At 49.9% G+C, this 24,578-nt stretch overlaps 11 protein-coding genes across 11 annotated transcripts; 8 read left to right on the top strand and 3 right to left on the bottom strand.

The window, feature by feature from the left end:
- Positions 1-674: 674 nt before the first annotated feature.
- Positions 675-1,216, top strand: MGYG_04628 (hypothetical protein; the record flags this gene model as incomplete). The annotated part of the gene is made up of 3 exons (XM_003174407.1): positions 675-704; positions 788-954; positions 1,048-1,216. 3 exons carry the CDS (start codon positions 675-677, stop codon positions 1,214-1,216), a joined length of 366 nt encoding a protein of 121 aa, XP_003174455.1.
- A 1,430-nt stretch (positions 1,217-2,646) lies between these two features.
- MGYG_04627 (hypothetical protein) lies at positions 2,647-4,359 on the top strand (the record flags this gene model as incomplete). The annotated part of the gene is made up of 3 exons (XM_003174406.1): positions 2,647-3,906; positions 4,003-4,068; positions 4,147-4,359. 3 exons carry the CDS (start codon positions 2,647-2,649, stop codon positions 4,357-4,359), a joined length of 1,539 nt encoding a protein of 512 aa, XP_003174454.1.
- A 2,077-nt stretch (positions 4,360-6,436) lies between these two features.
- MGYG_04626 (polysaccharide deacetylase) lies at positions 6,437-7,906 on the top strand (the record flags this gene model as incomplete). The annotated part of the gene is made up of 3 exons (XM_003174405.1): positions 6,437-7,050; positions 7,106-7,473; positions 7,566-7,906. The coding sequence occupies 3 exons, from the start codon at positions 6,437-6,439 to the stop codon at positions 7,904-7,906; spliced, it is 1,323 nt and encodes a 440-aa protein (XP_003174453.1).
- A 332-nt stretch (positions 7,907-8,238) lies between these two features.
- Positions 8,239-9,344, bottom strand: MGYG_04625 (solute carrier family protein; the record flags this gene model as incomplete). Its single annotated transcript, XM_003174404.1, has 2 exons — positions 8,239-9,212; positions 9,299-9,344. 2 exons carry the CDS (start codon positions 9,342-9,344, stop codon positions 8,239-8,241), a joined length of 1,020 nt encoding a protein of 339 aa, XP_003174452.1.
- A 1,234-nt stretch (positions 9,345-10,578) lies between these two features.
- MGYG_04624 (hypothetical protein) lies at positions 10,579-11,399 on the top strand (the record flags this gene model as incomplete). The annotated part of the gene is made up of 2 exons (XM_003174403.1): positions 10,579-10,771; positions 10,849-11,399. The coding sequence occupies 2 exons, from the start codon at positions 10,579-10,581 to the stop codon at positions 11,397-11,399; spliced, it is 744 nt and encodes a 247-aa protein (XP_003174451.1).
- A 766-nt stretch (positions 11,400-12,165) lies between these two features.
- Positions 12,166-12,714, top strand: MGYG_04623 (hypothetical protein; the record flags this gene model as incomplete). The annotated part of the gene is made up of 1 exon (XM_003174402.1): positions 12,166-12,714. One exon carries the CDS (start codon positions 12,166-12,168, stop codon positions 12,712-12,714), a length of 549 nt encoding a protein of 182 aa, XP_003174450.1.
- A 255-nt stretch (positions 12,715-12,969) lies between these two features.
- On the bottom strand, positions 12,970-13,376 carry MGYG_04622 (hypothetical protein; the record flags this gene model as incomplete). The annotated part of the gene is made up of 2 exons (XM_003174401.1): positions 12,970-13,208; positions 13,283-13,376. 2 exons carry the CDS (start codon positions 13,374-13,376, stop codon positions 12,970-12,972), a joined length of 333 nt encoding a protein of 110 aa, XP_003174449.1.
- A 600-nt stretch (positions 13,377-13,976) lies between these two features.
- MGYG_04621 (hypothetical protein) lies at positions 13,977-15,515 on the bottom strand (the record flags this gene model as incomplete). Its single annotated transcript, XM_003174400.1, has 2 exons — positions 14,457-15,515; positions 13,977-14,378 (listed from the first exon to the last, which is right to left on the bottom strand). The coding sequence occupies exons 1-2, from the start codon at positions 14,499-14,501 to the stop codon at positions 13,977-13,979; spliced, it is 447 nt and encodes a 148-aa protein (XP_003174448.1). The 5' UTR covers positions 14,502-15,515.
- A 1,651-nt stretch (positions 15,516-17,166) lies between these two features.
- Positions 17,167-18,180, top strand: MGYG_04620 (hypothetical protein; the record flags this gene model as incomplete). Its single annotated transcript, XM_003174399.1, has 1 exon — positions 17,167-18,180. The coding sequence occupies one exon, from the start codon at positions 17,167-17,169 to the stop codon at positions 18,178-18,180; it is 1,014 nt and encodes a 337-aa protein (XP_003174447.1).
- Positions 18,181-18,781: 601 nt separating this feature from the next.
- Positions 18,782-20,187, top strand: MGYG_04619 (cell differentiation protein rcd1; the record flags this gene model as incomplete). The annotated part of the gene is made up of 4 exons (XM_003174398.1): positions 18,782-19,259; positions 19,346-19,501; positions 19,569-19,944; positions 20,007-20,187. 4 exons carry the CDS (start codon positions 18,782-18,784, stop codon positions 20,185-20,187), a joined length of 1,191 nt encoding a protein of 396 aa, XP_003174446.1.
- A 1,465-nt stretch (positions 20,188-21,652) lies between these two features.
- Positions 21,653-24,565, top strand: MGYG_04618 (hypothetical protein; the record flags this gene model as incomplete). The annotated part of the gene is made up of 5 exons (XM_003174397.1): positions 21,653-21,823; positions 21,965-22,062; positions 22,125-22,341; positions 22,411-23,250; positions 23,327-24,565. The coding sequence occupies 5 exons, from the start codon at positions 21,653-21,655 to the stop codon at positions 24,563-24,565; spliced, it is 2,565 nt and encodes an 854-aa protein (XP_003174445.1).
- Positions 24,566-24,578: the final 13 nt, after the last annotated feature.

The raw sequence follows: 24,578 nt of genomic DNA, 5'->3' as shown, positions 1-24,578 counted from the left end.
TAGACGTCAGCGTGATTGTGATAAAAGATACTGCCATGTGATGTCGCGAGTTGTGATGGTTGAAATGATCGAGTGAAAGGTCTCCTACATCTGGTTCGAAGAGAGCCTTGAGCACAAAGAACCAGTCGCTCCCACGTATAAGAGAGATAAGCAACCCCAGATTTCTAGAAAATGGACGTCGCCTGTGACCTAGAATTTAGGTATAGCTTTTCCGCCAGAGTACTGGTTTGGCAAGAGGGTATAAAGTGCGCTGCCAACCAGGCATTATGTGCAGTGCTTACGGAGTATAGACTGGTTCCTCCTGGGGTATTGAGCCTGGGTCTATTGAATGTTAGTCCAAGATACTAGATAAGCTAACCTAGACATACTCCAGGTCCGAACGGGATGTATGTAGATGGAAAATTCTTTCATCGCCTTCGGTAAGGAAAAAACAAATGAAATTAGGTAACCAGGACTTCACCTGACCTCTGGGCAAGGGTTATATCACGTGACATTGATAAAGTGAAGCCGCCTGTTAGTTACATGATCAATCTTCACTCAGCCAAAGATGCAAACTTGAAGCCTCGATCAATTTCAGCCAGCAACCAGCTTTCACGGCCTCATTCTCTGTGCATATTACGCTCGAGTTTACAATCTCCAGATATTTCGCGAAGCGTGTATCAACTGCCGCAGCAATGTCAATTCCGAATGAGGCACTCCAGAAGGTAAGTAAGAAAGATGGCTCACCCCACGTTTTGAATCAAGAAGAGCAAAAACACTGACAGTATGGTGGTTGGCAATGAAATAGCTCGTGCAGGAAATAGAATCGCAGGCTGTTGCAGCTCAACAGCAGATCAACGTCGTCAGGACTCAGATAACCACGAAGCAGCGGGAAATGCGCCTACTAGAGCTTACGTCCGGGGAGATTGGCCAAGTCCCCAACGGCACCAACGTGTACGAAGGCGTAGGGAAAATGTGCGTATAACCATGGGATTCCTTGCTGGAAAAGGTTACTTCATTAATAAAAAATAATTGTAGGCTAACTGCTTTGTGTCTTGCATCATACAGGTTCGTTGCCACGCCGATAGATAGAGTGAACACACGACTATCAAAGGAAACGAAAGAACTAAAAACAGAGGTTGCAACTCTTGAAAAGAGGCTACATTATCTGGAGACAACGCATAAAAATAGTCGTGAACATATAGAACAGATGCTACGGAGTGGCGGGAGATCGTAAGATGGGGATTTTACGCACCACTAAATTCTGGACGGTTATGGGATGTTCAGGCACGTCAGCAAGGGTGGATCTCTCTACCTTGGTTGCTGCGGCCTGACGACCGCAATAATGGGTGGAAAGCCGCCAAAACATCGATTTCACGCAGAACGAATGGTTTATGAAAAGTGTTATGTGCTACAGGCTGGTTTCAATGCTAGGGAGTGTCGTTTCACCCCGGCGGTTGGATGTATCTCCTCATGCGGGAATTCGACGGACAGGAGTCAGATCCCGACCATGCAAGACATTCGCCTGGGTTCACTATTCCAGCGCACCGAGTACTCTGTACGGAGTACAGCATACAAGCCATCTGCAAGGTTTAGCTACCTAGGTAGGTCGTTATTCCTTCTGGAGTACCAAGAGAGCGCTCTCCTTTCCATAGTCGCCATGACGCAGTTGTGCAGCCGAAATGATTAAAGTGCTGTTAACCTTTCAAGGAGCCATGGAACCATCCTGTAATTGATCGATTGTTCTAAGACGAGTCTATCTGTGGAGTACGGAGCATGTACCCCCTGCATGCCCGACGATGGGGATGATACGGCACAATCACACAGTCCACTGTCTCTGCAAAGCCAGTAGTAAGGGCAACAATGCTGCCCTCGAAAAATAACCGGTGTCAGGCTGACGGTGGCCATCAGCCATGCATGCCCAACGTCTTGGTGGCTGGGTGGCTGGGTGGCTGACCCTGCTTCGTGCCCCATACTTGGGCTTCCCTTTCTCCCGTGACGGGGCCGGCGGTGTTTTGCTAGCCGCCCTGCTGGGCAGACACAGCATCCATGGGCGTGATGAATGACAGGGCCGCAAGCCGTCGCATGACAAAACCTGATTCTGTTTCCCGGCAGCAGAAACCCCAGCGCCTACATACATACATACTCTGTATCTCGGCGGCATCGACAAGGCGTGGAAAACCACTAAGCGGCGAGCCTCGAGAACGCTCTGCACCGTTCTGAAACCTGGAGCTGGAGCCTTGCGCTGTCCCCAGGCGCCAACAGACTCCTTGGTTGCTGCCCTATCAGAAGAGCCCCTCATTCTCGCTTGCGGCTCTGGCGCCCACCTTTTCCCGGGCTGCACGTATATTTATGTCGACGTCAACAACACTCTCTGGCAGACTTTCTCAACCATCTTCTCCCATCCAACTACCCTGCATCGAATATCGAGAGCTTCTCGATACACCCGTGGCCAGTGTATCCTAAGCCTGGATTCGACATTCCTATTCTCTGGAATTGCGTGCGCCATCCGCAACGAAACAAGCGTCTGTTTCCCAGCGAGGCAAGATAACGCCTACCAGTCCACCTTGCAGCCCAAACATTTCTACGATCATCTAGCCAACAAACGCCAGCGTCGACATCCATCCTGAATAAAATTTACACTAAGCTCCTGCTAATTTGGCGGCCATGTATCGGAAATACTACCGCCACGCGGACTCAGATACTGACTCGGAAGAAGAGTTCTACCATCGTATCCACCGTCGGCCTCGTGAATCTCGTGAGAAGGTCATCATTGAAGAAACAAGGCGGCCTCGCTCTGCATCCGTAGCCAATCCATACCGTGGTGGGGATCCTCATATTTACATAGATATCAAGAATGATCAAGGGGTGCAAGAAAACACCAAGCTAGCTGTGCCCCAGGCACCAGTTGGCCGGGCAAGATCCGTCTCCCAACGGCGACCTGTCATAGCCGACGCACTGAGTGACCTGGAGGATGACATTATTCGTCACGAGCGCAGGGCTATTCGTCGATTGGAACGTGAAGAACCCTCTCGACGAGCGGAAATCGAAGCCGAGATTCGTTTAGAGAGGATCAGGCAACGAGAGCGAGAATTAGATGACATGAGAAAGGAAGAGGATCGCTTGCGTCGTGAAGACCGCATCCGCCAGGAGGAACGTGAACGCCTCAAGGGCAATGTAAATACTCCTGCACCGCCCCCTCCACCTCCACAGCCACAACCACAACCGCTATTGCAATTGCAACCGCAACCGCAACCGCAACCGCAACCACAACCACCACCTCGACAAGAGACAGAACTGGAACGAGAAATTCGTATTGCCAAAGAAGAGGAAATTCGAAGTCTGAGACGATGGAGGAAAATGCAGGAATATAAGGAGATGCAGGAGATGCAGGAGATGGGACGGCCAGAGAAGCGACCTGAACGTGAGGAACAGGGCTTGAGCCGACGAGATATCGAAAAGGAAATGCATTTTGAAAGGCTCAAGAAAATGGAAAATGATGAGATTGCCCGGCGAAAAATGGAGGATGCCCTCCTCATTGAACGAATGAAAGCCTTGGAACAGGAGCGTGAGGAGAAGGAGCACGAAAGGAAGATCCGAGAGAAGATCGAGGCTGAAATCGCCCAGAAGGAGAAGGAAGAAATGGAGCGACTGCAGATGGAGGCGAAACTGAAAGCCAGTGCTGTTGAAGAGTACAAGAAGAGGGAGGCGGAACGGCTTGCAAAGCAACGAGAGGAGGCTGAGAAGGCCCAGAAGGAGTTTAATGATAAGCTAAACCAGTTGCTAGGTACTGCTGGTTTCTCGGAGGACAAAATTAATGCCATCAAGCAAGGCAAGCAAATTAAGGAGCTGGAGGTTGTCCAAGTCGAAAAACACGTACATCACGGAAAGCATAAGTCGATAGAAGACGAGGAGGCATTTGTCAAGGTATGTTTCCAGACATATCCATTTCCTCTCTACCTCCCGTGCTTTCGAGATCTTCCCTTTGGAACCCCGATTAAATAACAACTCTTGCTCTCCCAGGTTCACCGCCGCTATCTCGAACCTCGAAGTCTCGATGAATTTGGCCTGACATGGGAATTTGATCCTGTGAGTGCTGGCTCCTTCTCCACTTATCGCCTCTACTGCCCGGGGACTGCTTGCTAACCAGCACGGCCTGATTTCTAGAACGATGCCGATTACATGCTTATCTACCACTCCCTCAGCCAAACGGAGCAAGACAGACTCTTTGACCATACCCGCAAACTACGCGGACAGCGTGTCCTTACTGCTTCTCCCCACAACGGCCCTGTTACAGTTGAGATGAAAGTCAATGACAAAAAGAAAGACGGCTTATACCTTGTCAGGAAGAAGCAGGACCGGAGAGGTTTATTTTGGTAGATGCGTTGGTATATATGTTTCTTCCTTTTTTTTTTTTTTTTTGATTTTATGGATTGTCATCTTTCTACATTTCATATTGTCCCTACGATCCATATATGTTCAGTGTCCATTTGATGTGGCGTGATTTCCCCTTCCTTTGAATGATTATGACTTCTTACAATTATATAATCCATCCATGTTTACAAACCAAAGAGATAGTGAATAGGAGCAATATCCATACTCCGTAGAGTATATTGAACCGACTTCGTCCTCCTTACACTGGCTCCAAAAACGGCCATGATAAGAATCTATAAATAGTATTAGTAATTATTGGTTATTATTCTTGTATTTAAGCCTATATAACTGGTTAATCAAAGCTCGCTTCGGTTCTTCGAGTCTAAACCGACGAATTACATTTCCCATAGGCGGCTTCATTAAATTCACTTAGACCAATAACCAGCATGTATTCACTCAAGTGAGAGTTGAATGTAAATAACTTTAAAAAGTATATTTTTAGCTGCATCGAACGCCAACACCAAAGAAGAACCGAATGGCAACCTTGGAAGCTCACTAGATGCACAGAGTAACGAACGATGACTCGGTTGAACCATCATAGATTAAACTCGTATTCACCCCTGCTGGCCCTCATCCATCTCGTCAGTGCTTCTGTGTTTCGGTGACTAACCAAGTCAACCAGGATTGGAAATATGTGCGCGAACAGAGAAGCTTCTGACCCAGGCAGTTGGGTCCAACATATATTAAATTGTTCTTCCACGGATACACGGCTTCTCCTAAAACCTGGCTTCCGTTGTCGATGGAAGAACTGCCGTCAGGCTCCCCGGAGAAGCTGGCGATTTTCCTTGCTGCGGCGGCTTCACGCCACCATGCAAGCCTCCAGTGTTCACTTGCTTTTATCGCCTTTATTCATGAAACGTCCTAGCAGATTCTGTTCCTCGGAGGGTTTCTTGCAAAGTTCTGTCGACACCCTCGCAAACGGATAGAATGGCGCCGTTGACAGGGCCATTGCGGCTACAATTGACTATTTTGGGACAAAGTTCAGAGCGGGCAGAGAAAAATAGAGCCATGGAGGAGCGAAATAATGATCATATTTAGACTTGTGTCTGGAATAGATGTGATCCGTCGCCACCTCGGCACCTAGAATCGGACTAGTCGATCGATTATAATCGACCATGAGGCAACACCCACATGTCAAGCGAAGATGGGCTTCACGATGGCGTTTTCATTGGTGGTTTTCCTTGGATACCCCTGGGCGGAGAACTTTCTTCCATGCTCAAGAACAACGGTGGTCAAGGTCTTGTTTCTCTCCGGTGCTATCGTTTTTCACGGTGTAGCGAGGGATGAGACGATAGTCAGTCCAGAGCACATCATCGTTGAGACATGACTCCACGGCCGAATGATTATGGAAAGTAGGACGGTCGCTCGCCCGGTATCTCCGTCGCTCAACGAAAATGAAGAAACATGGGTATTTCAGCAGGGAAGCGAGATACATATGCACCATTATTGCCGGTATATGCAGGGACAAGTCATATATGCGGCAACTTTGGAAATATGTCAGGTTCCTTGCAGGGCGTTTTCTTGCCTGCAAGCAAGCATTTGATACAGAGCCTTCCAGTCCACCCTTGCATCTAGATCCTCTGGGTCGGAGTTGGCGGGAGCCGTGCACATCTACACCCGCCATACTTTTGGGACAGTCCGCCTACCTCTAACAATTACCCCTACCCCTGCTATCTCACTGACTGGCTGATTGGAAGACCCGCACGTCTGTTGCCGAGTACGAGAGGCACTCCGGTTTCTCAATTTCTCCTTTATTTTAATGCCGATAGTCCGTTCTGGTCAAGGGCAGGGATATGAATATATAAAGAAGGCATAGCACTTCCGTGGTACTATGCTCATTGACGCTGCTCAAGGCCATCTGCTCGCCGTCAATTGTCACTCGTTTTACATAACTATTATACCACACGTTCTTTATTGACGTTCGTTCATACTTCCTATCTTCTTTCTTCCCTCTGGATATTATTTGTGTCTGCGTCTTCAGTACATATATATATACATATATTTCGCATTGGTATCAACAATCATGTTGATGCGACTGTACACATTCTTCGTTGCGGCTATACTTGCCTGCTGTGTCGTAGCCGGACCATTGCATCCTGAGCTACCCCAGGTGGTGGGTAAATCATGGATTCCCGACTGGTTGTTGCCCAAGTTTCCCACTAGGTCTACCACTACAACGACCAAGCCTGCAACCACGTCGACAAAACCTGCTACCACTTCAACGTCGAAACCTGTTACTACAGCTTCCCAGTCTGTAACTACAACAGCCACACCTGCTACTCCAACGAGTGCAACTGCAACTCCAACTGCAACGTCCACCTCGACCACCTTGTCCACCTCGACAACCTCAACATCGACCTCGACCTCCACATCGACTCCTACCCCATCTACTTCCCCTGATTTGGTTGCTGCGGTACCCTTTGGCCAAGTCATCACAGACTGCACCGTAAGGAACACCGTTGCAATCACCTTCGATGATGGTCCTTATGCCTATACCAACAAGCTACTGGATATCTTTGATGCAAATGGAGCCAAGGCAACGCTCTTTGTTAATGGCCAGAACTTTGGATCTATCACAGACTACAGCTCTGTGGTGCTCCGTGCTTTTAACACCGGGCATCAGATTGCTTCTCATACGTGAGTGATTTTGAACCGAATTTCGCCATTGTGTAGCCTACTAATAAAGTCATAGTTACAACCACGCTGATCTCTCCACTCTTGATCGCAATGGCATCATCTCTCAAATGACGAAGCTTGATGATGTTCTCGCTACCATGACCAATGGATACCGCCCAACTTATATGCGCGTGCCCTACTTTGCATACAGCTCCTTGGTTCTGCAGACTATGACCGACCTTAAGTACCATGTTATCGGCGCTGATATTGACACCAAGGACTATGAGCACGATACTCCTGATGGTGTTAGTATCAGTATTCAAAACTTTAAGGACGGCCTAGACGCAGGCGGCAGCATTGCACTGGCTCACGATGTCCACCAGACCACTGTTGACCTCCTCATCCAAAAGATGCTGGACGAGTTGAAACGAAGAGGCTTGAAAGGTACGTTTTTCCCCCCGACCCCCTGTCCCGCCCCTACAATTATTTCCATCAAATTTTTGGTTCTAGTCGGCTAATATTGTTGGTTTTATTAGCTGTTACTGTTGGAGAATGCTTGGGCGACCCACGGGCAAACTGGTACCGCACTACCCCTGTGCAGACGCCTACGCCCACTCCCACGCCCACTCCTACTCCCACTCCAACCACCAGCCCGACGTCAACTCCCACCAAGCCTGGAGTGCCTGCACCAGCGCCCACGCAGGCAGGTGTGAATCCAAACTGTCAGAAATGGCACACCGTTGTGAGCGGAGATACCTGCTGGGACATCTCCGTGACCAACGGTATCTCGCTGGATAATTTGTATAAATGGAACCCAGCAGTTGGCACAAGCTGTCAAAGCCTCTGGCTTGGATATGCAGTGTGCGTTGGTGTTTAATGTGTGACTCAAATTATACCCCCCGCCTCCCTTGTCCCCTTTTTAATTCCCATATTTCGAAACCTAGACGGTTTATAATACTGTTGATAATTATTAACTTCACATATTGAAAATCGTTCCTGATATGAGCTAGGATATAAATGTTTGGATGCTCCTCTTTTTTTTTTTTAACAAACCCAACAATACATACGTAAAACATACCTAGTGTGCCCAGAACCAATGCTAGAACACCGTACACCTGGATCCAACACCCGCCTTCCATGATAGCGAGTAGACGATAATAATAACAATAATAGTACAGATGAGTAGAGGTGGGAAACAGAGGGCTAAAATCAAGTCAACAAGCTCTTCTCCTGCTGGGCCCACCGTGAGGTCTCAGCACGCAAAATCAGATCCTCGTAGATTGTCCAAGCTAAAGCTGAGCTAATAGCTTTCCGTCCAATACGCAAGCTCAGCCCTCCGAACAGACCCCGTACGCCTTCACCGCGCATGACTAGCTTTGCGGCATGCCACATGTTGCGGTACTTGGAGGGCATTAGCTGCACCCGGGTCTTGAGAACATCAAACGGGTTTGTGATTGCAGTGGCCAAGCCAGCAGCAAGTGCACCGGAGAGAAAGTGGACATAAGCCGCAGACGGCATTGGCGAGATTGCGTCTGTTTCATTTCGGGGCCGAGACGATAGCAGGGCAGACAGAGACCGCTTGGACTGCTCGTAGAACACGACGTAGAGACCGGCGTACGGTGCATCGCGGATAGCAGTTGCTCCAAAGCCAGAAAACAGCCCCCGGATACCCTCTGTTCGAAGGATATCTTTGCCAGCACCCCATAGGCTTCTATACGAGTAATAATCGGATTCATACCGCACCTTCAGCACGGTAACGGGCATCATGACAAACCCAGCCGAGACTCGCGCCACAGCTCCCGTCAGCAGGTTTGCTGAGTGTGACAGTTTAGGCAGGGCTGAAGTGCGCGGCGAAGAAGAAGAAGACGAAGAAGTGGTGGTACTGCCGCCATTGTCGCCCGTAGCGTGTAGCTTGACTATGGCCACCGACTGTCGTAGCGTATTAAGTGAGCTGAAGTAGAGAGCTGATCCAAACCCGGTCCGGAGAGCTGACGGGAGCGTTCCTCGCCATAGGTTGCGGATGGGATTTGGTGAAGCTAGAATGGCGCGGACAGTGGGTAGGAGAGAGGCAGGTTGGCCAGACTGCTGAACCCGGGTTTTGAGAAGATCCGCCGGCTGCAGGAGGATGGAGGATGTGAGGCCTGAGAAGAGTCCGGCGGCGAAATGGAAGACCGGCTTGGTAGCTATAGTCGAGTATCATGTTAGATTCCATGGTTGCTTGTTATTTTGCAGAGGGCGACATGGGGAGTGTTTCTGTTGCTGCACTTACTGGTGGCAGTACTCTTCAGCGCATCGGACTTGGATCCATCAGACATCCTTTATACGCTCTCGGAGAGAAGGCTGATGATGAGAAAGAGGCAAAAGGGCAAAAGAAAAAGGAATCGGGGGGTGGTTGGTTATCGAGCTGTGCTGCTGGTTTGCATGACGCTGCGCGCGCGAGAGAGAGAGAGCTTGCAAGAGACGGTCAACTGCGGTCCATGGTCGTCGGTTAGGTCAGAATTTCATGGCTCAAGGCATAGTAGGCCTCTGCTGCTGCTGCTGCTGCTGCTGGACTGAGAATCCGCCTATCCCGTCTGTTTATCTCGAGCTGCAAGTGCCAGTGCCAGAGAGCTGCGATGCTTTGTGGTGTTGGTGAAGCTGGAGCAAAGAAAAAAAAAGGCGACGATAGTAAAAAAGACCGAGACCGAAAGATCCGCCACCAAAGCAGCGAATTAAAGACCCTTAGTATCTGGCTGAGATGGATGTCATAGGAGAGGCCGAAGATGGAGTGTTTGGATGTGTTAGATTCGAGCAGCTTTTATGCATGCGAGTGGCCGATTTCTGGTGGTTCTTTGCCTGTTCGCTGTAGCATTTGGCTAGACGTCGAAAGATGCAACAACATGCAGCATCCAGCTTGTCAGATACGATCTGCGTGTCTCTCTGCAGGAATCATCTCTATTGATGCGTGTCTACATGGTCTTGTCTATATCTGCTTGTCTATATCTGCTTGTCTATATCTGCTTGCTGTCCGGCCGACCTCGCCGTCGCTCTCTCTCTCTCTCTCTCTCTCTCTCTCTATAGATATATCAACATCAAGATCCAGCAACATCAACATCTACAAGGAGACAGATAAACAGCCCTGCCCATCGTCGCCTTCACTATTAATCAACTAATGCTGTCACTCAAGCGTCCGTTTCTCCCGCGCAGCCAGTCAAGAGTCAAGTCGATGCCTGACTTGGCGCCGTTGCCAGGCCAGCGAGACAGCGAAGCGAAGACATGGATCGAGATGCAGGACGACGGGGATGTCGCTCTTCTTCTTCGTCTTCTCTTCTTCTTCTTCTTTTTCTTCTTCATCAACTACTGTCTTCACCTTATGGCTGACGTCTAGACGGTCCGATCCCTCGACCTCTACGATATCTACCGAGATACGCCAGCAACTTGTTTACCAGGTAACTACCAAGCAAGTAAACAACCACCGCCCAGCTTCTATGCAACTATGCAACTATGCAGTGACGTGAGCTAACAGGAGCCAACAGTAGAAGAGCCTCATGAATCATATATAAACCAGCCATGATGCAGACGCAGGCGAACCTCCTGCTGCTCTTTATCCTCCCGGTCCTCGCGGCAGAGATGGCGCCCTTCCACGCGCCCGCAGCCCGCAGTCATGTCGACCGCTCCAACTCTCTCTTCGGCTTCGGCTTCACTCCCAGACTCGCCCGGCTCGTCAAACGGGAGGATCTCTCTGCCCGCCGCGCTTCAACTCGTGTGCCATCCTGGGCAGCCCCCAGGCCTGCTGCCAGCCCGATTCAATCTGCTCCCGCGACGCTGCGAACCATATAGCCTGCTGTCCCCTCGGCGCTGAGTGTACCGGCACTCTGATGGGCACCACCACCGCAGCACCGGGGCCTACACAGACTCCCGGACCGACACCAGCACCCACTACATCGACCTCGTCGGGCTTCATGTTCCCCCAGCCAGGAACCACTGCTGCCCCGACGCCCACGGGTTCGACAGTGCCCGGAGCACCCTTCCCGTTCGTCTACATTCCGACGACGTTCCATAACTCGGCAGAGTGTGTACGCTCCTACTCCGGCTGCCAGTCGCAGTTCTCAGCCTGCACGGCTTCTCTCGGCGGTGCGTACGGAGTCACTATCAACGGTGGGAACGGCGCTGGAGTCACCGTGCAAGGTGCTGCTCCCACGGGCGATGGACAGGCCATCTGCTCCAGCCTCCTGCTGCGGGCCTGCTTCGGACTCCAGGAGGGCTACTGTACCGCCTTTGGGAACGGCGGAGGCACCCCCAACGGCTCGCCGCAACCACCACACAGACAGTCGGCGCTATATGAGATCCTAGCAGGACTCTCAATCGCCATCGCTGGAATGATTGCTTGATCTCTATCTATCTATCTCTCTCTCCCCCCTCGTCTTTTGTCGTTTGTCTTTTGATGACATTTTCTACTTGTCTGCAATGACAATATATCTACTGCAAACTAACGCTTGCGCATCTTTCTTCTTCGTTTTGACTGATGTACCTGGGCGCAAAACTGGATGGAAACGAATGCTTCTATGTTTCTCTTTTTGGACGGCTGTTTTTATTCTCTTCTTTTGCTCTTACTGAGCAGCAGTACATATATTATACTTATAGTCCTTTTTTTCCTTGCCACAAAAATTGATTGATTGACCCTTTTGAGTATCCCCGTTTATTCTACTCTTATCTTCTCTAACTCCCTCCAGCTTGCATTTGCCTTTCCCTCTGCCGGCGGGGTCCGGGATTTGCCTTGGCCATGACTACAGGGGAATTGCAGGGGAATTGCAGGGGAATAACCCAAGGGTTCTACGGTGCACTCTGTTCATAACTAGCTTGCTCCTCCGAGGTGCATTTCGACGCAGGCTGCAAGTGTATGTATGTACGTAAACTGACGAAGGAAGAGGCTCTATCGCTCTCTCAGCCTCTCCCCCTGTGGGCCAGCGTCGCCCTTTTTCCTCGGAAGCCCTCGGCTGCTCTTTTCGTATGTATTAGGTACCTAGGTATGTATGAATATATAATCTTCTTCGCTCTTCCGCTCAACAACCTCTTTTACCGCTGTACAGAATTCTCTACATCAAAATCTAACATCTTGCTTCCGCTCCTCATTTCTCAGTTCCCAACTCCCAAGAGATGCGTTTCCAGCTCCTTATCCTGCTGGCCTCGGCGCTTGCAGTCGCTGCCCAGTCAACCCCAGAAGACTGTGTCTTGCCGTCGGGGTGCGGTCTCGGTCTGACCTCAAACGCCAAAACCTGCGAAGAAATTATCAGCCTCAACCAGATTCCCCTTGAGCTGTTCAAGGAGCTAAACCCTGGAGTCGACTGCGATCACCTGAAACAAGGGAAATGCTACTGCGTCGATACTCTAGAAGGGTGGAAGCCTCCTGGCACCACGCTCGTGGATTCTACCTCCATGACCATGTCGCCTACGGCTCATAACATGTCTTCCACACCAGACAACGCGCCCACCTCCATGCCCACAACATCGGCAGAGACGTCTTCGATGGCCACGGCTACACCTACGGATCATGGATCGACCGCCATGACTACGACGACTGCACCGTCAGCTTCTTCCTCCCAGCCAGCTCCCAACGCCGCTCCCAACCCAGGCTCCCTGGCACAGGCTGCAGCCACGTATGGCTGGCTTACTATGTTCGTGGTTATGATGGGTTACCATCTTTGAGAGCGCATAGGACTATAATGACCCTTTTAAACGGTTGTCGTGTGAGATGGACATCATTGTGCATGCTAGATATTAACTTCACTAGAGTAGTTAGAGATTTGCCTGCCGTGCCTCGTAACCTTAACTAGCTATGTACAAAGATCAACAACGATGAGCTTAATTCTAATTATCTTGAGTCCACCTATAGTTCATGTAATACATCTAGTGGTTAGCCTCAGCTTTTTCATGCCGTGCTGTGGATAAGGAGGTTGCTGGTTACCTATGGCCGCATTTTGAACAGCTGTAAAATATAGTGCTTCCCTCGTCGGCGCTTCTCAGCTGCATCTCGGCCCAAGTGACTTCCTTTGCATCGCACTTCTCACAGTCTACCTGGATCGTCCTGCTTTCGCGCTCCTGCGTGGCCAGCACCTGGACTTGGGATCTCTTGAAGCGTAGCTTCGACGGGAAATTGCTGGAAGTTGACACTATCTCCTTCGTCTGCGTGAGCAGCCTGTCTTTTTGGACGGCAAGGTTATATTAGTTAACTAGTTTTAATGTGCCTGACAACGACTGCACACGGGCAACCAACTTGTATTCAGTTCGCCACAGATGTCGCATTGTATAGTTTCGCTGGCTAGTTCGTCGAGAATCATCCCACAGCTATCACAGAATTGAGGAGCCATGGTACTGTGAACAAGGCAGATGAGGGATGAGTATAGAGAGTATATAGACCAAGTGTTTTGTGTGGAGTTGAGGCTGCGAGTTAAGTTAAACTACTCCGTATCTAAAGTTACACAACTTCGCCGCCAAAACCCAAACAAAGCCACGTTTGTCGGCTGACGGGAAACTCTCAACTCTATCTATATTAACCAACCAGCCAACCTGGATGCTGAAGGCACCAAGATAACTTTGGAGTGATTTGCAGATCCTAAAATTTTACGGTCCGGATCGGCTCCATCCGGGCCATAAATAAGTACCTCAAAAGACGTCAACAGAGAAGTAAACAACAGCAAGTGGCTTTTATCATTAGAAAAAGCATTCCTCACGCCTCTAAGGGCATTATAATTAGCCACCAAGAGATATCGGGTTTGAAGGGCTTCCATCCAGCTGGATATCACCTCCAAAGATTACGTGTCTCCTGGTATAGCGTCGCTTGGAGTGTGGCTCTCCTAGGAGAACTACGCTGCCAATATACCGGGGGTGACGTTTTCCAAGGTGGAATATCGAGGATACCATGTATGGACATTGTTGCTTCCCCATGGTAAATGCATTCGATCAGGAGCTTATTGATTACGAAAAAGGATATCCTTGGTGGGTTGTACCGAATCATGCGCCATGTCGAGATCATCTGGCTCGACATACAGAAAAGCGGCTAGTATCTTCTTATCCCTCGCCCAGGAGGTTACCCGGAGTCGCAGCACTTTCAGGAGATCGGGAAGCAAGTTTACTTGGCCATGCCTATACTTTCCCCAAACGTTGCGGATAATCCGAGATACTGTCAGGTGGCCATTGCTGATGCTATAAGACCAGCCGACCTGCGAAAGTGTCGCCAATGGTGTTAGAACCTGGTATTCAAGCTCTTTCAGCGCTAGTTCAGAGCTCCTTGGGTCTTTCAATATGACTTGTACTTTTCCACCGCCTCGACTACTTGCAAATAGCCCTGCGGCGGTCCATCCACGGGTGAACTAAGAGGACAGGGCTATCGCAATCGCAGGAGTCCCATCATCTTTCCAGGTAAAATCAGCAAGCTCCTTATCATGCACCATAGCAAAAGCAGCTTGGATATAGTTGTCCAGCATCTTATCCATCGCTTTCTGCTTTTCTACTCTTCCGCTGGGCAGACATATTACATCCCATCGGATGCCATCGCGCCCTAACTTTTGGGCAATCCTCACAAAATATTCAGCGAGGCAGGAGTTCACAACTTCAGGTTCGTTAACCCGATTCCAGTTCCTTCGCTCCAAATGTGCGAATCGGGTTTATGGTCCTGCCAACAAAGATGATTCAGTTCCTATTCCTTTCAAAAGGGACAGTTTCCAGCCTCTAACATCCCAGGCCGTATACACGGGTGGTTCCCGAGGGTATTTTCGTCAGTTCATGCGACGAAAATTCAATCTTAGGGCACTCTCGCCTCGAAGTCTTGTTTAACGTGGTAGACCAGCTAGAACTGTGCGTCTGCGTGATATTTGTACTATTATAACCTGCAAAATAGCACATTTGGTTCATACAGTTAGAGCGCGTTCCGAGCCTTTGACGGAGAAGTCTGCCCTGACGAGATCGTTTATGATGGCCACAAGGTCCAGGGTCTGGTTACCACCTGAAACGAACAAGTTCTAGAGACAGTTTTGGCAGATCCCTAGCTTTGCTATCACAGCTCCATTTTTTAGCGTTGGGTATCTTTTGGAAAAGGATATTGTAGTAGATTCCATAGACAAAGGGGCCATATTTAGCTCTATCTAGCGTAGGAGAGCCGCAGCCCAGTCGAAAATCGCAATGACTCTACCAATGTCTATACAAGGTATCTGACCTTTGATTTCAAGGCAGTAGTTGCTGTCCTATCTTTTCGTAATGAACTCAAATATATCTAGCACAGTGTCTGCATCCAAAAGTCCGACTGGTGTGCTTGGATCCCCCAGCCTTTTCTGAGTGGCAACCCAGCATGCAATAGTTGTGATCATGTATTAGCAAACCGGCATCCAGTCACAGAGCGGCATTCACTTCCTGATTCTCGCAGTTCTTTTTACGGCATTCATGGAAGAGGCAAGTTTGGAGCCGTGAGCTAGAGCAGAATTCGCCGAGGGTAGCTCGGAGAGTGTTCCCAGCGCAGTGCCAGAACTGTATCTGCGATCCAAGCCAATTTGAGGCATCAAAGAATGCATCAGGCGAAATTCTCCCTTAACCTCATTTCCTGCTTCTCGATGAAGAACTGTTTATTGGAACACATCGTCTGAGGAGCGTTTTCTCAAAGTATCGGGGAGTGAGATGGCATGAGGAGAGAGGTTGTTACCCTGAACTCCTGCTGGCCCGGCGTATAGAGCATGTCAGGAACTTGGTCTTCTGGAGAGGTGCCGCACATCCCGCTTCTCCTCTGACAGCCGTTTGCCAGAGGGGCGAACAGTAGGTAAAGGGCATTTTTGATATCTGCCTTTCACTACCTCCTTGTTGCCCTCTGGATGAAACGAGGGTAAAGTCCGATGGATGCGCTGGAAGAGGCTCTTTGCTATTATGCCTGGGCTGGTGACGGAGCCCATATTCACCCATATATATCTGATTCTGCCCAAACTCGTTACCAGGGACTGGTTTAGTTTCAAGGCAAACCTGAAGACGGAACGCTATACCACGCAGCGCGGTTCCCGCCGTGCTTGCTCGACTCTGTTATGGCCTTGAATCTAGAGGACATTCCGGTTCGACAAGACAGCCGAAACACCAGGCCATATTGAAGCATTCTGACAACCGCATAGGTGGAAATCAACGAGCTGGAAGACAAAGACCCCCTACTTGTCTGAGTTTCGTCATCCAGATAGGCATTTTATGAGTGGCTCAGAGAACCGCTGGAGGATATTTGTCCTGAAGGGCTGTATGTGGCCGCAACGACAAAGAAAGTAGCACATCTGCGCGACAGAAGGGTCCTGGTATCAAAGTAATGGCTTCTCTTCTTCTCTTCTTCTCTTCTTCTCGTTATGTAGATAGATGCGCGGTCAAAATACACAAAACGTACGTACTCACGTGATCATCCGTCGGCAAACTGCATAGGGGAAAAAGACGAACGACGAGATGAAGATAGAAAAGAAAGAAAAGCAACAAGCTCAGCGATGATACGATGAATGCAAGCAGAGTAAACTGGCTGGCGAGACGAAGAGTCGGACTGGCGATGCGACTGGGCCCAAATCACAACTAAAACCTGCAGCGTCACTGTCGCAGGCCGGGATGCTTTGCTTTGCTCAGCGGTTGCTATGCTACGGCTACCAACAGCACAGCGACGAGCGTCTCGCGGCGTAGCTTCGTGGATGCAGTTCAGCCGTCTGGAAACATCGTCCGTCTTCCGATAGGGTCCCCCTGGAAAAGGGAAAGAAAGACATGGACCAAGAGCTGCCTCGCTCGGCGGCGGGAACCAGGGTGTCGCTGGAATAGAGTAATTCGGGTGGTTGGGCGTGGCTGGGACGATAAGAAGATGGCTGGCAGAGCGACGGCCGCACCATCTACAAAGACCAACCTGCAAGCCTCGAGTCTTTCTCCAGCTTCATGTCTTGTCTTCTTTTCTTCTTTCTCTCCCATCGTGGTCCGTTCATTAATTGACGCTCACATACCATATAGCAATCGCTCTCTTCCCTCTCCGGAGCTGGCCAGCCATCTCGATATATCCCTGGCAGCTTGCGATACCTTGATTGTTTACCTCCCCCCGTGAGGCTCGTTGGCAGCGTGGTCACCGGCCCGCAGAAGCAGAAGTAAAATAACACACAGCCAGCGCCGGCAATGTTGGCGAAGACGATGGGTAGGGCTTCAGTGCCCGTTCTCGCTCTCTTGCTACAGCTCCAGCTTGTCGCAGCGTCGCCGTTTTCTACCCCGTCGCCTACCAAGTCACTGGCGGCCCGAGAGTGTACTCCATGCGGTTACTACGGACAGGCCTGCTGCACATCCGGCGAAGAATGCACCACCGACTCGAATAACCAGGCCGTGTGCAAGCCTGTGAAGGCTGGCAGTGGTCAATGGGAATACTTCACCACGACCTACGTCCAAACCGACTTTGTCACTGTCACCTCTACTGGCAGCAGACCGATCTCCCAGCCGACGGGCCAGCCACAGTGCAAGGCCGAGATAGGAGAAACAATATGCGGCAGTATCTGCTGTTCGGCGGCTCAGGCATGTAACGAGCACCTTGTATGCGTTCAAGCGGGCGGCTCTCCATTCCCTACCACCGGACCGGCTCCTACTCCTCCGACTCGACCGACTAGCACCAAGGGCGTCACTGTCACTACTATCCCGGCCACCACTACCGTCCCATTCATCCCCGCGGTAGGTACCGATGGCAGCAGCGTCATCGGTATCACCAAGGGCAGCGGTGGTCTGAGCGGTGGAGCAATAGCCGGTATCGTCATCGGGTCTATCGCTGGTGCTCTGATACTCATCTTTATCTGCATCTGCTGTTGTGTGGGAAGCTGTATTGACCGGGTACGAGGCATCTTTGGCATCGGCGGCCGTAAACCAGCCAGACACTCTAACTACACTGGCTCGTCCTCCTACTCCTCTCACCACGGTTGGTTCGGCGGCGGCGGGTCAAGGGTCAGCTCAGAGAAGCATAGGAAGAAGAAGGCCGGCTTCCTGGGTCTGGCCAGCCTGGGCGTCGTCATCGGCGCCATCGCCCTCTGTCTCGGGCTCGGCCGCAAAAAGGACGACAAGTCAACCACGTACTACACCGGCTCGTCATACACATACACCTCGAGCAGCAGCAGCAGCAGTTCTTCCGGCAGGCGGACAGAGCGGTCTTGATATGCTGTTGCTCGCCTCTTTTGCGACACTTTTCTTCCCTCCCTCCAGCTTCTCAATTAATGTTTCCCACGCGATCTCGATGTCCATGTCTGTTATATGAATTATTTTATGGGTGCACACTTCTGGCTTTCTTCTGGTTTTTCTTCTGTGAATATGGCTGGGGGCTATGTTAAAATCTGGTGTTTCTGGTACATACATAACTGGTGACGACGTCCTCGTCTCTTCCCGTTAATCTGCTGTTTAAACGATCATGTATATGGCTTTCCTTCTTCCCTTCGTCTTCCTCCTCTTCCATGTCCTTGTTCTATTGTGTATACAAGAAGCTTTTTATAGTGAGAAACGAGTAAACGCCTTAGTCAGCAGCTGAGCGAATCCCCACCCGCCTTTTCTTCTTCAACCTCAACGTCAACTTCAACTTCAACTTCGGCTTTCTCCCTCTTTCAAGACACACTTCTTTGCTCTCCCTGGCCTCGCATAGCTGTCGCACTCCCGGCATTTATTACCGCGCGCCTATATTCGCCCTCTGCTTGAAGCTCTGTTCCAGGACGATTCGCTTCTGGGGAAGTTCCCCAGAGTGAGTCCCTTGTTCTCGTCTCTCGCCATGCTGCAGAGTCAAGCTCCGCACGTCTTCTCGCACCAGCACCAATATCCCCAGGCCGACTCTTCGTGGGCCCAGCAGCACCAACAACACCATCAGCAACACCAGCAGCAACATCAGTCCCATCTCCAGTCGCAGCAGTCGCAGCAGCACTCGTCGTTCGCCGCACAGCATGCTCAGGCGCACGCTCAGGCCGTGGCCGCGGCGGCAGCTGCCCAACACCAGCAACAACAGCAGCAGCACTATGGCCGTATGGGCATGAGTGGTGGCGTTAATAACAACTCACAGGCTCCCGGCGGCCAGGACAACGGCAGCGGGGCCTCGGGAAACATCGACAACGGTGTCAGCGAGGAGAACAGGAAGGTTCTCGTCTGGGTTGCCGAACTTCTGGACCCCAACCGACGAGAGTCGGCTCTCATGGAATTGAGTAAGAAGCGAGAACAGGTGCCGGAACTCGCTCTTATTATCTGGCATTCATTTGGTATGGACAGTCCCTTTCTCCGTTACCCTCGGACACACACCGGCCGTGTCTTGGATATACACATTATATGCTTACATTTTATTTAGGCGTCATGACATCCCTTTTGCAAGAGATTATCTCCGTCTACCCGCTGTTGAACCCGTCACAGCTTACTGCAGCTGCTTCGAACCGAGTATGCAATGCTTTGGCCCTGCTGCAGTGTGTAGCATCCCATAACGAGACCCGGACTCTATTCCTAAATGGTATGCACAAATCCAGCTTCTATCAATAGTGTTAAGAATCACCAACCAGGCTAATACTATCGTCTAGCCCATATACCTTTGTTCCTTTACCCCTTTTTAAACACAACCTCCAAGTCCCGTCCTTTTGAATATCTCCGCCTCACCTCTCTCGGCGTTATCGGCGCCTTAGTCAAAAACGACTCGTCTGATGTCATCAACTTCCTCCTAACCACCGAGATCATCCCTCTATGTCTCCGAATAATGGAGACCGGATCAGAGCTCAGCAAGACTGTGGCTATATTCATCGTTCAAAAGATCCTCCTTGATGATATCGGCCTGGCCTATATCTGTGCCACCTATGAACGCTTCTATGCCGTTGGGACAGTCCTCAGCAACATGGTCACTCAGCTTGTTGAGCAGCAAACCGTCCGGTTACTAAAGCACGTCGTCCGCTGCTTCTTGCGGTAAGTCCTCGTAGAGAACTCCGTTAGCTTGATACATCCACTAAACTAATACTTTAATTTAGACTCAGTGACAATAACCGGGCCCGCGAAGCCCTTCGTCAATGCCTGCCAGAACCCCTTCGCGACGCCACATTTTCATCTGTCCTTCGTGACGATGCTGCTACTAAACGATGCCTTGCGCAGCTTCTCATAAACCTGTCTGACAATGTTGTCGATGGCTCCAGCGCCGGTCCTGGAATGTGAACTTTCTGCTTCAACGAGAAATATAAAACGGGAAAAAGTGAACCCGAATAATCTGGATAATGTGGGATATAAAAAACGAAACAACGCCCTCGTCTAATCACCTAATAATGTCCCCGGTTCGAGTCTCAGAAACAAACGGGCGAAGAAAGAAAAAGAAAAAGAAGTCAAAACTGGGAAATGATGAAAAGAACGAAGAAAGAGGAAACGAAAAAGAAAAAGATTAGTAGGTACCATATCTTTTTTTTACCTTGGGGTCTTGTTTTTACTCCAGCGTTCATCATATATGCCTTTTTTTTTCTTGTCTATGTTTTTATATGTTTTCTCAACGACCCCCTTCCCCGCTTGTTCCCCTACCTACATACCCAAATACATATCTCAACAAGCCCGCTTTTATGCCCACAAATTTCTTGCCATCTATCTGGATATCCTCCTGGGGCCTGCATTGCTTCTTTTTACCACATTGTTATATCCTCTTTTTATCCTCTTCAGGTCGTTTCTGGCGCGCGAGTGTTGTGGAATGGTAAAATCGGGTGGAAGCTTCGGTGTGCGGCAATCATTCAACGGGGATATCTGCATCTCTTGCTTACCTCTCTCTATGCTTTTTTTTCCCATATTCACGCATGTTGTCCATTCTGGTCACTGGAGCTAGGGAGGTCGGGATACGTGTTTTTCTTTCTATCTCTCCTTTTCTGTTTTCATGTCAGCCCCTTTTTCGTCTTCTCACTGTCACGATATCATGGATTAGAAGAGCATGCCCTCCCCTTCCCTTCGTATTTGATTTCACCTACTTGCAGACTCGTCCTTTGCCTTATTGTTACCTTCACCTTCAACGCGCCTCTCGAGTGCAACATCCAAGCAGCAGGCGGATTTTATTATCTACTGTATTATTTACTCTGCTTCTCCTGTGCATCTTTATCGTTACCCGTTAGCCCCTGGATACTCAGCTACCTGTCTCTACCATCACTGTACTAGAACCCCCTGGTCTACAGGACTGCTCCCTTGATGTCTACTACGAAAGAGCTATCTATTATCATTATCCTCATCCTCATCGTCGTCTTCTCGTGCCGTCTTCATCGTCATCTTCATCATTTCGTCATGCATCTCGTTACATAAGCATCACGTGCCCTACGCGTCTCTTTTCGTTTCGCCGCAAAAATCAAGGATCGGCTTTTTTTTCCCTTGAGACGCTCGCGATGTTTTTTACTCTTTCATGCTTCGACTCTTCGTCGTCAATATCTTCGCGGTATCTCTCGTTGTATCCCTAGACACGGCCGTCCTCCTATGATAAGAGAAAAAGAGTTAGAAAAAACACCCGGCGTGACGTGAGAACTGCTGTTTGCTGGATCCCAGCACTAGTGACGTCCATACCACGACGAAGCCCAGGCTCCCCGGATCGTATCGCATCGCATTCCCCATCGCGACTCGCAGACTGAACCCGACACCCACCACCGACAAAGAACCCAGTATGGTGTCGCGTAAGCGTGCCAGGGAGGAAACCGAGCCTCAGAGCGCCCCAGAGCCCCAGGAACATGGCCTTCTTCATCAGCTGCGGAACATGTGGGAGTTCCCGAACTTGATGCAGTACATATATACATTTGGCAAGCCGATGAAGCTTGATGATGATATTGATATAGAGGTATGCATGGTTCTCGCGTAGCTCTGTACCATGGACAGATAGCGTAAACCCGTTGCTCCTTTCTCCTTATTCATTAGGGGCGTCCGTTGTCTACCCGGGTAAAAAGTACAAGCTCATATATTAATCAGTATTGCTCCATAGGAACTCGAGACAGAGTGCCTTAAACCTGGACACTCGGAGAGGCTGCTCAATATCGGCCTCAATCTTCTCAAATTTGTCTCCTCCCACCGTGGTCTCAAGTACGATCCCTTCCCAAACGCTCTCCGTTTGTCAATACTCTAACCTCGTGTACTCTCCTTAGCTACGACAATTTTGAAGAGTACACACGGCGGCAGTACCTCGCGAAAGCGCCTCTCCGCAACCCATTTGGAGACGATGAGGTCCCATTAAAGTTTCACCAACTAGATATCTTCCAGAGAATACGCGTTTTACAACAGCTGTCCGCATGGACCCTCTGGAATCCGGATCGGTTTCGAGAGCGCATGGGAGAAGTTAAAGAATCAGAACAATTACAATGGGTATGCTTTGCGCATCCTTGGTTTTGATACAATCAACGGGATAACTAACCATGTGCCAATGACTTCCAGAGAATTAATGAAATCGGATATGACCGTGATGAACACCAATATTATGTCCTTGATGATAATCGTCTATACCGTCGCATAGAACCTCAGATTCCGCCCGAGAGACCTGTGAAACGGAAAGCAAACAGCAGGAAAGGTCGAGCTGGCGTCCGCGCATCAAAACGGAGAAAAGTTCTCGATACCCCCGATGAAACCGATGGTCAGGAGGATGAGGCTGATGCTACCCCATCAGCGTCAAAGGGTAACCGAGACTACGAATGGGAATGTGTTGCCATCACATTGAATGACTATAACATATTCATTGACTCGTTAAAAAAATCGAAGGACCTAAACGAACAGGCTCTGCATGAGCGCCTCGTGGAAGATGTATTGCCTGTCATTGAAAAAGTAGAGGAACTACAGCAAAAGAAGGCTCTACGCAGAGAAAAGGAGCTAGTAGCCCTAGAAAAACTAGCCACTGCAAAGAGATCTAGTAGAATTGCTAGCAAACAAGACAGAATACGCCAGGAACAACAGGCAGCAGAGGAGGCTAAACAGCGGGAAACTGAACGGATTGCTGAACAAAAGGCCAAGGAGAAGGCTCAGAAAATTGAAAAGGAGCGTCAGTACCGCTTAATGACTCGTGAACAACGCCTGAAAGATCGTGAGGAGAAGAGGAAACAGCAGGAAGAAGAGCTGGTTCGTCTGACTGAAAAGGCCAAGCTGGCTGACGAAGGTGAAGCGAGATTGTCACGCCGGAATTTCAATGCTGAGCTGGAAAAGCGGCAGAAGGGTTTGGAGAAGCTCGAGGTTGAAGATTGGACATTCGACTGTTCTGGTTGCGGTATTCATGGAGAGAACCTGGTATGTATACACCAACCCCAATTACTTCCTTTTCCCTTTCCTAGATTTTTCGATGTACTAAACTGTACACCTCTAGGATGATGGATCTCACAGCGTTGCATGCGACAAGTGCAATGTGTGGCAGCATAGCAAATGCCTTGGTATCCCCCAAGAAGAGGCAGAGAAGGACGACTTCCACTTCATATGCAAGGACTGCCAGAAGCGCATTGAAGAAGCCAAACGGCCCAAGATTCCACCGTTGAAGTTTCGCATTACATCGTCAGCCTCACCTCCTTCCAAGAGAGAGTCTCAGCCTGAAAATGGCTCCGTTTCCACCAAGAATCAACTCACTAGCAACCAGAACGCTCCTTCAATCCAGCAATTTCGCCCGGCCCCAATGGAGCCACGCCTATTTACATCAAATCCTCCACCTGTTGCATCTCATCAGATATATGTTCAAAACGGTGCTCCTCCCCAACCGACATATCCACCCGCCTCTCAGTCAAATGTTGCTACCCCTTATGGGCGCCAGCCTGCGACCACTCACCCCCTACCTCAAGCTTCAATCCCCAGAAACATGATGTCCTCTTTCAGTAGCCAGCGTCCCACCTCTTCTGGCTCTATACCCAGCAATTTCCCTTCCCCAGTCCAGAATCGGCCATCTATGTCCCCAACTCAAGGCAATGGAGATGTTGGCCCGCTTGCCGGGTTCCCACCCGCTCCCGTCCCAGCTCCTGCTACCGCCACACCTTCTCCTGGAACAAATGGCACATATCCAGGTACTCCATACAATTGTAACGCTAATGGATACTCTCCATATTCTTCATTCCAACTTCAGCAACCACCCCAACAGCAGCAGCATCAGAGCCGCTATCAGGGGCCACAGCAACAGCTCCAGCGACAACAATACCGCCCATCAAGTCAATCCCCAAGTGCCTCTTTCTCATCCGCGACCTATCCTCAAACTTCTTTTAGCCAAACGCCTCCATCAAACCGTTACTCTCCTGGAATTCCTATGTCTGGACTTAGTCCTACAAAACACTCCCCTGCCCGTCCGGCTTCTTTCAGCGAAGTCAGTGTTCAGCCAGTTGTTCCCCCTGTGCAGAGGCTACAACCTAGCCCGAAGCTGATGGGTAGGGCATCTCCGGACGCTCCTATCCCAGCTCCCGTGAAATCCATGGTCCCAGAGACAATGCCGACAAATAATAGAATGCCGCAACAACAATATCCCGCTGGAAAATTGAATTATTCTACACCCTCATCTACACATCCGATATCATTCGAACAAAGGCAACCAGAGTCCCAAGACCAATGTTCCCCTAGAAAATCCGGTTGATAGAACATCATCA

Source organism: Nannizzia gypsea, genomic scaffold (genome assembly GCF_000150975.2).
Source record: "Nannizzia gypsea CBS 118893 supercont1.3 genomic scaffold, whole genome shotgun sequence".
Lineage (NCBI taxonomy): Eukaryota > Fungi > Ascomycota > Eurotiomycetes > Onygenales > Arthrodermataceae > Nannizzia > Nannizzia gypsea.
This window is presented reverse-complemented; position numbering and strand designations above follow the sequence as displayed.